At 43.4% G+C, this 12,488-nt stretch overlaps 1 protein-coding gene across 1 annotated transcript; it reads left to right on the forward strand.

Moving 5' to 3' along the window:
• Positions 1 to 674: 674 nt before the first annotated feature.
• LOC142430076 (vomeronasal type-2 receptor 116-like) lies at positions 675 to 10,306 on the forward strand. The gene is made up of 8 exons (XM_075535162.1): positions 675 to 835; positions 962 to 1,021; positions 3,355 to 3,646; positions 4,997 to 5,204; positions 5,592 to 5,803; positions 7,275 to 7,502; positions 8,839 to 8,962; positions 9,393 to 10,306. Exons 1-8 carry the CDS (start codon positions 675 to 677, stop codon positions 10,304 to 10,306), a joined length of 2,199 nt encoding a protein of 732 aa, XP_075391277.1.
• The last annotated feature ends 2,182 nt before the right edge of the window (positions 10,307 to 12,488 follow it).

Here is a 12,488-nt window from a genome sequence, read left to right on the forward strand (position 1 = left end):
TCTCTGCATACAAAACAGTGAGGTTGATGGATGACATATTTTGAGTTAAGAGACCATCCTAAACCATTTAACAATATGATCCTCCCCCATTCACATAAACTCACTGTCCTTCATGTTTCTTGTGAAAAAATCCCCAGAGCTGCTCTTCTTAGTTTGATTCCATAGAGATTCTTCTAAGAGCACCGAGCCCCAGGCCACATGCTTGTCTAATTAACCTCAGGTGTTGCGAGCTTGTTTTTCAACCATGTTTTTACACAGAGGCCAGGTCTCAGATGTGGAGCCCCAGGGCAAGATGGGACCCAGGTGTTCTTACCCTCAGAAGTGACCATTTGGGACTGGCCAGAGGGAGCAAGAGAAAGAGCAGGACACGGCAGCTGGGGTCACAGTGGCACTGAGGGCAAATGAATATATATCTGGGGCTCTCTGCTTCCAGCACTGCCCTCCTGCTGAGCAACTTGCCAGTCTTGTCTCCGTGGCTGAGGGAGCAGGCAACCTCATCAGTCTCCTGCACAGCTACAGCTTTTCCCTGCAGCAGGCGGACTTGTCTGCTCTCCAGTTCTTCTCCCCGTTCACTAGGGACTCAGGGCTCTGCCTCAGGCTGGTGAGTTGTGGCTGGGATGCTCTCTCTGCTCTTTTTGATTCTGTTCTGCCAGATTCCGCCTAAGATACCCAGCATGAACGTTTTTGACTGCATCGATTACATTCAGCCCAGTGTCTACAGGGATGGGGATCTGGTGCTCGGGGGCTTTTTCCCCCTCTACACGCTGAAACACAACTCAGACGCAGAGTGGAAATTCTTTGTGACCAGTCCAAGACAAAATGTGACATTTAACCTGTAAGTCTCTGAGTGTCTATGTGTGAATGGGGAACTTGAAAGCTACATTGAGATTCTCCCCGAGCTGTGATTCATAAGTTCTTCCCTCTCCTTGCTTGGATGACTTTGAGTCTGTTCTGGCTTCAGGTGGCCGTATTTGCTGCAGAATGAAATGCGGGGGGACCTGCACCACATTCTTGGTCCTGGGTAGGTTTCTAGCCTTTGTTGCAGCCACTGTCTCTACCTGTCCCCTGGCCAATGGCCCTCATTTTCATGGATTCCCCTCGTGACCAAACCTGATGTTCTCTTTTTACTCTAATCACCATTTTGAATCTCCCCCCCCCCCTTTTCCTTTAGGTGTATTTTTCTTCAGAGTAGAAAATATTATGCCGCTGTAAAAAATGTAAACTTGCTGTTGTTGAAACAATTCTGACTTCTGAATCCCCATGTGTTACAGAGTAGAACCGACTCCTTGGGGTTTCCTTATTTGCCTTTTCCACAGAAGCATATCACCAGGCAGTCCTGCCATGCCTCTGTTTGGTTGATTTGAACCTTGAACTCTGCTTAGGCACCAAACACTAACCATGTGTGTCACTCAGAGACTTAACCTCCCAGACCCGTGACCCATATACCCTGTCCTATTCCTGACTTATGATGTGAGAGGTATGAGACTCTGGATTTAAACATAGTAAACTCTGGGCTGGCGTTTAGTGCTAAAGGAAAGTCATTGAAATACAGTTTTCAAATTAGGAGGAAGCCATCAAGTTGCCCTCTCAGGGCGATCACTGTGTTTGTCTCCGCAGCAAGGTCTTCATGTCCTTTGTAGAGCAGCCAGAAAGAATCAACGGACAAGGACTGAAGAGCACTGGTCGGCAGGTTTCTCTGTGTGAGTCAGACTGCTTTTCTCCACTAGGCCACGGACAGATTCCCTGACAAGCAGGGCCAGCCTAGGCTTTCTTATGCTTACTTACTAATCTGTAGTGAACAAATTCACATGGGTTTCCCTGCATGTGAAAATACAAGTGTCAGTGTGCCCTATAGATTAGGAAGGAAACATACGGAAGCCTGTGTTTTCCACTTATTGGGCAATGCCTCCCACCAGCGTTGGTAAACTTGAAGAGACCTAGCTCTGTAGGAGGATTCTGTGGGATTGGAAGAAAAGAGATGTCAGTTAAATGTAGAAGCAGAATCTGTGCTATGATGACATGCTTTCTTGTTCACTGTGTAATTACCACTGCCCAAGACTACATATGTCTTCAGGTGACATTTCTCAGCTGCTGGTGATCTGTCCCATAAAATTATGAGGCACACTGTATCAGAAGTGTACTTTTCAAAAATTCTGAGGATATTCTCTGGGGCCATGGAGGTGACGTGAGCCACCTCAACCTATTGTGTTGAGGAAATATTTACCTGTAAATCTTAAATCAAACTGTCCTCTGAATCATCATTAAATGCAATAAAAGAAAGAGAAATGGTTTATCTTTATAATTAAAGAAAGTCTGCCTTGAGCAATGTGCTCTTGTGAAGACCTCTTTGTGTGAAGTCAGAATGATAATGACAACTGGAAAGGTTAGTAGAGAAGCTTAGGGGGCACGGGGTTGAAGTGAAGAATGGGGGAATAATCTGTGAGAAAAACAGGGTGTGTGCACAAGGGGGAGAATACCATCAGAATCAAAGTGTTGTTTGTGTAGATCTCGCTCAACTGCTGTCTGACTGTGGGCTTCTTCACCAAGAAATGCTGATGATTCCATTGTGTCCTCAAGCTGTTCTTCCTCCAAGCTTTCTCTGTTGCCTTCCCTGTTCCTGCCTGGCTTCATTATGTGGATCACAATCATTTGCTTTATCGAGTTGTCTACTTCCCACGTTCTTAACGCACTGGCTTTTTTTGAGTCAACTCCAAAATTCAGCGTTTGACAAGTAAACATACATACAAGTGAAAGACTTCCTTTGTAATCCCTTCTCCTCAATGAACTCATGTGTTTTTAAAATTAACTCACTTTAGGAAATCTTTGTCTCTTCTCCCACTGTAGGATTTTAGGTGTGAACCTGCTGATGCTTTAGGAACAGCATGCACAAAAGCTGAGTACCCAAAGCTATAAACACAACATTTTCTGTGCACTAACATTTCAGTCAAAACCTCTCAATAGCTCCTCTTGGTTTGGGACAATCATGCCTTTTAAAAATTGCAGATTCTTAATCAGAACAGCTCCATACAGCAAGTCACAATATTGATTTTTCCTCGTACGTTGCACTGCATAACCAATTTGGGTTGACACTAGACTGTAGCCTACTAAGAATTGACCTCCAATGGTCACAGGTTAGATTACAGTGAGACTTAAGCACTGTGGCACAGAGACATGAAGGGAGCACACACTTTTGGAAAATCTTGTTGTTGGACCTGATCAATGCACACTTGCCACAAAGCTTCAATTTTGAAAAAACACAGAATATCTGTGTATCATAATTAAGAGAAGTCTGTGTAGGATTTTAAGTGTATCCTTTTTATTTCTAAAGTGCATTCATTTTTTGACCTTTTCCAGGTTGAATTTCCAAAATTATGGTTATGTTCTGATATTTCTTTTTGCCATTGAGGAGATTAACAAGAGTCACCTGGTACTCCCCAACATATCCCTGGGTTTCCGGCTTTACAATGCCTTTCCTAGTGTTTTCAGAACTCTGGAGAGCGTCCTCGGATGGCTGTCAGAAAACGAACCCCCCACCCCTAATTACACCTGCGAGACACACACCAAGAACATGGCGGTCATTGCAGGAATCCCCTCTGAGTTTTTTGTGCAAGCAGGGCCCCTGCTGGAACTCTACAGGACACCACAGGTATGAACACTGAGGAAGTGGACCTTTCCTTGCTTATTTTGCTTATTCTGGCACTTAAGTGGAAGAGAAGAGAGACAAACGTACTGCCCATTGCTTTTAAATGAGTTGTAAAAATTATTCTAGCTTGAAAATGAGACAGGTAGAAATGTACTGTTGCTTCTGGGCCAACCCAAAGTGTCTTCTTGAAATTCTGTTGCTCAGATCCTCTCTGACCTGCAAACTAGCTGTCTGGAATACGTTGAAGCATAAACACCCTAATGGAAGAATTAATTCCATGATCCTTCATTAAGTTATTTATTTCTTCTTCCACTTAAAATTGTTAGAACTAACTATGTGCTGTGTGGGCGTTGCCTTAGTTACTTAGTGCAGTGGTAACAAATACCACAAAGCAGTGGTTTTTAAAATGGGTTTTCATTTCTCACACTAGAGGCTAGTGTCTGAATTCAGGGCACTGAATTTAGAGGGAGGCTCATGATTTCTCACTCTGGGAGGTGATCTTTTTCTCTCTTCAGTGTTTGTTCCCTGATTCCTGAGCTATCCTCACATGGGATCATTTCCCCACATATGTGTTTGCGCATCCATGTCTGTGCTGCCCTTTACAACACTGAGCAGTGACAGGCTTAGGACAAGCCCTACAGATTTGGGTTCATTATAATAACAGACAAGCCGTTTCTTAAACGGATTGGGTCCACAGGTGTAAGTGTTAGGACACCCACATAAATTATGAGAGAATACAATGTTATCCTTAGCGCAATTTAAAATGCTTTTCATGGACTAACACACACAGCCCCAGTCATGAGGAAATGACAAGGCACGATGATTAGGACAGCGATTGGAAATGTGCAAACTATGATGTACAGTACTTATCTAACCTGCCTGAGGTCATTGAACTACACTCAATAGAGTCGGAAATTGAACCCGGTACATCTGATTCTCAATGTTGCTTCACACCCACAGGGTTCTATTCAGCAGTGTAAGGTTGGCTAAAGGAGCCCTGTTCATGCAGCTGCTGAGGGCTAAGCTGTTAACTGAAAGGTCAGCAGTTTCAACTCACCAGCTTCTCCATGGGAGAGAGACGTTGTCATCTGTTCCCACAGAGATCCAGCCTAGAAAACGCTGTGAGCAGTCCTGCTCTGTGTTACTCTGAGTCTAAGTTCACTGCCCCACTCACACACCACCTATGAGGTCCCTGACACTCTGCCTCCAGTGGTCACAGTGATGAAGTCAGTGGAGCACAGCTCTGCTTTGTACACATGACATCACTATGTGTCAGCATCACGTGAAACTACAGTTCTGTTTTTCACTTTGCTTCTGCGAATTCACATGGCATATTTCTCTCTTCTGATGCAGATATCCTATGACACTTTGGATCCTTTGTTGAAAACGAAGGACCAGTTTTCCTCTCTCTATCAAATTTCCCCCAAACACAGTTTTCTGGCGTCAGCCCTGGTCTCCTTATTGATCCATTTTGGATGGACATGGGTTGGCATCTTAGTGCCAGATGAAAAAAATGGTGAAGAGTTCATTGGGTACCTTATCAAAGAGATGACTATCAAAGGTGTGTGTGTGGCACTCATAGAAAAAGTTCCCGTGACCAAGATCATAAACTCACAAAGAGATGTGAACTACCTCCCCAGAGTCCTGAAATCAACAGCAAATGCATTCATCGTTTACTGTGAGACCAGTACATTAGTAAGTATGAGTTTCATCCATAACTATAATTTAATAACCCACAAGATATGGATCATTACATCCCAGTGGGATATTAGTCCCTTACCAATGACTAATTTATTAGATATTTTCCATGGGGCTCTTTTCTTTTCACACCAGAGCTCTGAGATACCTGGTTTCAAACACTTTCTCAGGACAGTGACTCCTTCCAAGTACCCAGAAGACTTCTTCTTTACCAAGTACTGGTTCTACACTTTTGAGTGCTCACTTGCAGGAACTGTATGTGGGGAAATTTCGGTGTGCCCACCCAATGCCTCCTTGGATCAATTGACTGAGGAAAAATTGGACACGACCATAATGAAATCCAGCAATGATCTCTATAATGCTGTCCACCTGGTGGCCCGTGCCCTGCACGACATGATTTTCATGGGCGAGGAAACCAGGTACCACATGGGCGCAGAATTCCCTGCGCTTCTCCCTTGGCAGGTAAAACTTCCTTTGCACGTGATTCTTATTAAGGGATTGTTAGTAGCTGAGATTTAATTTGTTGAGTAAAAAATTTATGATTCCACCTTGCTGGCATAGTGGTTACCATTGGGCTGTGAATCACATGGTCAGCAGTTTGAAACCAGCAGTAGGATAAAGACCGAGCTTTCTCCTCCTGTAAAGAGTAGAGTCGTTATGATTTAGCATTGACACGATGGCAGTGAGTTTTATTTTTGTAATCTAATGTAGTCTTCATATTAAGTGATGGTTAATATTTCCTAATTTCAAGTCATGCTAAAGAAGTATGGAAAATAAATCATGGGTTGTTGGAATCCAGGGGCTTAAGTGGAGTGCAAATGTTTTGAGAATGATGAGTGCAGGGAACGTACAAATGTTCTTTACACAATTGATATATGTATGGATTGTGATAAGACTTGTATGAGCCCCCAATAAAACGATTAAAAAAACATTCATAGGGACAATTCTACGCTGATCTCTAGGGTCATTATGAATCATAATCAATTTGACAACCCGGGATTTTCTGAGAATGCACTTGAGTCACTGGCTGGCAGTGAGTTTCTTTTCTGGTAGGTGGGAGAAAGCCTACTAGTCAAATAATCCACAGATCATTGTATGAGAGGGAAGCCAACACTTGTGATAATAGATATATCTCAGATTCACTACGATTAAGTCATTGCTGACTCAAGTGAACCTCTGTGGGCTTATGAAACTGTAACTATTTATGGAATTAGAAAGCCCTTAGAGTTGCTAGTGGTTTTGAGTGGCTGACCATGTGAACAGCAGGCTGATGCTTAACCATTACAGCACAGGGGACCATAGTAGACATATCCACCAAAGGAATTAAAACTCCAGAAAGGAATCCATCCATCTATGTTCAACTGTCTATTGACAAGGAATCTTTGTCTCTTCCTGAATGTGCTGAATCATCTGAGGAGCCCTGTGAAAGCCAATGGTTGGGGTTGACTATCTTGATTCCTAATACAGTCAGTAGCAGTGAAGTTTTCTAGAAATGTATAGGGATTATTCCCGAGGCACAGGTAGCACAAATTATTTTATTTTCTCTTGACTACTAGGCTAAATGTTGGTGATCCCAACTTACTCAACTTCACTACAGAAAGAACAAAAATCCCCAAATAGTCTGGCAAGTATGAAGAAGAAAACCAGATGTAGCAGTTCATTCTGTTAACAACTAGTGTTTTTGTGAAACACACTTGTTTAATTTTTATGGCTTGAAGTTTTCATTTCCCCGAGCTAGGCTAGAGTGCTCTTCCTGAACATGCAGAACAGTCGGTGAACATCCTGAAATGATACCTGTTCAGAAAGGGAGATAGACACACATGAAGAAAACCTGTGTAACTGCTTGGCAACTACACATCCCTTTAGTTCACACCGGAATGTTTTGTCTCTAATGTCCATGGTAATCTCCTTTGTTAATGATTTCTCTCCTTAGCTCCACCCATTCATAAGGACTACGCAGCTGGAAAACAGTGCTGGAGATCATGTCTCCCTGAATGAGAACAGAAACTGTGTGTCACGATATGATATTCTGAACTTTGTGAATTTTCCTGGTGATCTTGGCTTTCCCATCAAAGTCGGAGAGTTCATCGCCCAGGGTCTACGTGGGCAAAGTTTGGTGATCCAGGAAGAGCTGATAGAATGGGCTTTTGGGTTCACTGAGGTTTGGATGAATTCCTCATATATATCCCAAAGCAAAAACAATTCATGATAATAATCCTCTGGCCACGTAACCCATTACAAAATCACTATTGTTTAATGTGGTCTGGTGGGTTTTTTTTGAGGGGGGTTCTTGCTCTAAAGGATATGAGGGACCACCTTAACCTAGGCAATGCCATATGTTACAGAGTGGAATTTCTCCCTAGGATTTCTAGGCTGCAATGTTCACAGAGGCAGGTGGTCAAGCTTTCTTCTTTGCTATCTGTGTTTGTGTTAGTATTGAGTGCATGTGCCACCACTTGTCAGAATAAAGTTGAGGCATTTGTATATAACATAGAATATATAATACAAATAATATCAAAATATTTTATATACCAGACTAACACGACAATACTAATGATTCAGCAATATAAACTAATTTAAAAATTCAATTTACATCTTTCTCAGATAAGTTGAGAGAGTACTCACTGATTTTGGTTGAATTTATTGTTTGAAAGCCATGAACTCCAACACCAATTATAAAAAACAAACAAACCTCAAACCTATTTTTGTCCGTTAATCCTGATTTATGTGTTTTCTTATTGAGGTTCCTTGGCTCTAATCTTTACGGAAGTAGGTCTGCTTCATTCTGTGGTGTTTTGACGTGACTTCAGACAGCCCACCTTTCAGTTAGTAGTTGACCAAAAGTCCTTCATGTCCCATTGCCTTGTTGTTACTGACAGGTGCCATCGAGTCAGTTCCAGCCCATAGCAACCACGTGCACCATAGAAGCAAACACTGCTCTCTCAGCCCTGCTGCATCCTCACAATGGTTTCTACTCTTGAGCCCATTGTTTCTGGGTGACCTCCACTTATGATAGCACGCATGTACAAATCAAATCAAACTTCCTCATTTCCTTTTTTCTTGTAAAAATAAATTTTATTCTATTTAACTTGCATCCTCAGGATGGATCATTATTTTGCTTGACATCACTGTATGCACCCAGCAAGGTCAAAGTATGAGGGTATCTAAAAAACGCTTTTATACGTTATCAGACTGGTGGTGCAGCAGTTAACATCTTGGATACTAACTGGAAGGGTGGTGATGGGACCCTACATTGGCTCCAACAGAGGAAGTCCTGTTGATCCGCTTCCTGAAGAATACAGACTTGGATCCTGATGGGGCTGTTCTACTGTGTGTTATAGGAGTAGTATCGTTGTGAGGCAGGATTATTTGGGCCCTTATGAGTCAGGATCATTAAAGAAAACAAAACATCGTTATGCACGATGATCATATTCTATGGTAATATGATCGATTCATACAAGACAACTGGACTATTATCATTGACTTCTTTGTTACAGACTCCTCACTCTGTGTGTAGCAATAGCTGTGATGCAGGATTCATGAAAATCCCTCAGAAATGGAAGCCTATTTGCTGTTTTGATTGTATTTCATGTCCCGAGGGAGAAATATCTAATCAAACAGGTAAGAATTGACAAAACACCACAGTCAGCTTCTCTCACTTCTAACCAGCCTCCTGGAGTCCTGGGTGGCACAAACAGGTAAGCACTAAAGCACATTCTGAGTTTTCCGAAAGGGTATCTCAGAAGACAGATTCTCCTATCTATGTCCAGGAGATCAAAGTTACAGAAACAACCTGGAGTCCAGTTTTGTTCTGCCCTCATGGGCGCACTACGAGTGGAATACACACAAAAGTCACTAAGGAGGACTATTGTAAAATGTCACATAATTCTTCATAGACAGCTGATATGGGGTTTATAAAAAGAAATAGGAAGTTGCCAGATGAGGTAAAGATGAAAATTTCAAAACACAGTCCCTTCTGTCCAGCACAATCTACCCGTTGAAACACGGTTTTCCTTTCTCTCTTTACACTCCTTTCCAATTTTCTCACCAGATAGTGATACCTGTAAGGAGTGCCCTCAAAGTCAGTATCCCAACATGGAGAGGAACCGCTGTCTGCCCAGAATTGTGATCTTCCTGGCTTATGATGATCCCTTAGGGATGGCTCTGGCTTGTACAGCCCTGGGTTTCTCTCTCATCACTGCAGGGGTCTTGTGCATCTTCGTGAAGCATCGAGACTCCCCCATAGTCAAGGCCAACAACCGGACCCTCAGCTATGTCCTGCTCCTCTCCCTCCTCCTCTGCTTCCTCTGCTCCTTACTCTTCATTGGCCGTCCCGACACAGCCACCTGCATCCTCCGGCAAATCACCTTCGGAGTTGTGTTCACTGTGGCTGTTTCCACGGTTTTAGCCAAAACCATCACTGTGATTCTGGCATTCAAGGCCTTGACACCTGGAAGAACCATGAGGCGGTTGCTGCAGTCTGGGGCTTCTAATGCTGTGGTTCCCATCTGCTCCTTGATCCAACTCATAATCTGTGTTCTCTGGCTGGGCACCTCTCCCCCTTTTGTGGACATAGACACACACTCAGAGCCCAGAAACATCATCATTGTGTGTAACAAGGGGTCAGTCACTGCTTTCTACTGTGTCCTGGGATTCCTGGGCTTCTTGGCCCTGGGGACATTTTTCTTGGCTTACCAGGCCAGGAACCTGCCTGACACCTTCAATGAGGCCAAGTTCCTGACCTTCAGCATGCTGGTGTTCTGCAGTGTCTGGGTGACTTTCCTCCCTGTCTACCACAGCACCCAGGGCAAGGTCATGGTGGCTGTGGAGATCTTCTCCATCTTAGCCTCCAGTGTGGGGCTTCTAGGCTGCATCTTTGCCCCCAAGTGCTATGTCATCTTCCTACATCCAGATAGGAACACATCAAAAGGCTTAAGGAATAAAACATGCTTTGAGAAAAAGTGACCAAATATTACTTGTTTGCGTTTAGTTTCTGTACAGTTGGTTCCTGTTCCTAGCGACCCTTGGTGCAAAGGAACAGACCACTGCTCTGTCCTGCACCATCCGCAAAACTGTAGCAGCCACTGATTCATCTAATTCTGCGTCCCCCTCTATGTTGCAGACCTTTTGCTTTACAGAGTATTTACTCCTTCCCTAAAGACTGGTGCTTCTTCAAAAAAAAATCATTTTATTGGGGTCTCAGACAACTCTCATCACCATCCATATACACATGAATTGTATAAAGGACATTTGTGCATTCATTACTCTCACCATTCTCAAAACCTTTGCTCTCCACGTAGGCCCCTAGCATCGGCCCCTCATTTTCCCCCAAACTGCATATGCCACCCTCTCCCATGAACCCTTGATAATTTATAAATTATTTATTTGGTCATATTTTACACAGTATGACGTCTCCCTTTACCCACTTCTCTGTTGTCCGTCCCCCAGTGAGCAGGTTATATTTAGATCTCTGTAATCGGTTCCCCCTTTCGACCCCTCCCTTTGTCCACCCTCCTGGTATCGCCACTTTCACCACTGGTCCTGAAGGGATCATCCGTCCTGGATTTCATGTGTTTCCAGTTCCTATCTCTACCAGTGTACATCCTCTAGTCTACCCAGGTTTTTAAGGTCTAAAAGGGATCATGATAGTGGGTGGAAGGAAGCATTTAGGAACTAGAGGAAAGTTTTATATTTCGTCATTGCTACCCTGCACCCTGACTGGCTTGTCTCCTCCCAGTGACCTTCCATAAGGGGATGGCCAGTTGTCTACAGATGGGCTTCTGTCCCCACTCGGCACTTCCCCTCATTCACAATGACATGATTTTTGTTTTCTGATCACTGATACCTCATCCCTTCGACACCTCGTGATCACACAGGCTGCTGAGCTTCTCCCATGTGGACTTTGTTGCTACTGAGCTAGATGGTCGCTTGTGTACCTTCAAGCCTTTAAGACCCCAGGCGCTATATCTCTTGATAGCCATGCACCATAAGCTTTCTTCACCACATTTGCTTATGCACCCGCTTTGAAACTGGTACTTCTTGTTAACAAGTCCAAAGTACATGAGATAAAGGCTTTCCATGCTCACTTCTAAGAGCATTCTCACTGATCTTCTTTGAAATATTTTTTTTCTTTTCTATGGCTGTCCTTCGTTTATTTGCTTTTCTTCACCAACACTATCATTCACACGAATCAATGATTTCTACACTTTTTGATTTGCTCTCCAGTTCTGACATGTATATGAGGGGATTGAAAATACCATGGCTCCCATCAAGAGCATGGTAGTCCTCAGAATGAAACGTTTTCTCTTTCCCATTTTATTTATTTATTTTATTTTTTTTTTTGATATCAAATATTGGTTACATTTATTTACCAATTCAATGGTACATTAAAACTGTACATTGCAGTAGCTCTTTTTTTTTTAACAATTTATTGGGGCTGATACAATTCTTTACACAGTACATACATATACATACATCAATTGTATAAAGCACATCTGTACAGTCTTTGCCCTAATCATTTTTTTCTCTTTTCTTCTTTTACATTTTATTAGGGACTCCAACAACTCTTACCACAATCCATACATATACGTACATCAATTGTATAAAGCACATCCATACATTCCCTGCCCCAATCATTCTCAAGGCATTTGCTCTCCACTTAAGCCCCTTGCATCAGGTCCTCTTTTTTCCCCCCCCTCCCTCCCCTTTCCCCCCTCCCTCATATGCCCTTGGTAATTTATACCTCGTTATTTTGTCATATCTTGCCCTATTCGGGGTCTCCCTTCCCCCCTTCACTGCTCTCCCTCTCCCAGGGAAGAGGTCACATGTGGCTCCTTGTAATCAGTTCCCCCTTTCCAACCCACTCACCCTCCACTCTCCCAGCATCGTCCCTCACGCCCTTGGTCCTGAAGGTATCATCCACCCTGGATTCCCTGTACCTCCAACCCTCATATGTACCAGTGTACAGCCTCTGTCCTATCCAGCCCTGCAAGGTAGAATTCGGATCATGGTAGTTGGGGGGAGGAAGCATCCAGGATCTGGGGGAAAGCTGTGTTCTTCATCGATACTAACTCACACCCTAATTAACCCATCTCCTCTCCTAAGCCCCTCTATGAGGGGATCTCCATTGGCCGACACTTGGGCCTTG

Source organism: Tenrec ecaudatus, chromosome 1 (assembly GCF_050624435.1).
Source record: "Tenrec ecaudatus isolate mTenEca1 chromosome 1, mTenEca1.hap1, whole genome shotgun sequence".
NCBI classification, from domain to species: domain Eukaryota; kingdom Metazoa; phylum Chordata; class Mammalia; order Afrosoricida; family Tenrecidae; genus Tenrec; species Tenrec ecaudatus.

Excerpts from the sequence above, each read along its gene's own strand:
- LOC142430076 (XM_075535162.1), top strand. The coding sequence starts at position 675 with ATGAACGTTTTTGACTGCATCGATTACATTCAGCCCAGTGTCTACAGG. Across the intron at positions 3,647-4,996 it reads AACTCTACAGGACACCACAG|ATATCCTATGACACTTTGGA; the intron begins GTATGAACACTG and ends CTTCTGATGCAG. Across the intron at positions 8,963-9,392 it reads AGAAATATCTAATCAAACAG|ATAGTGATACCTGTAAGGAG; the intron begins GTAAGAATTGAC and ends TTTTCTCACCAG.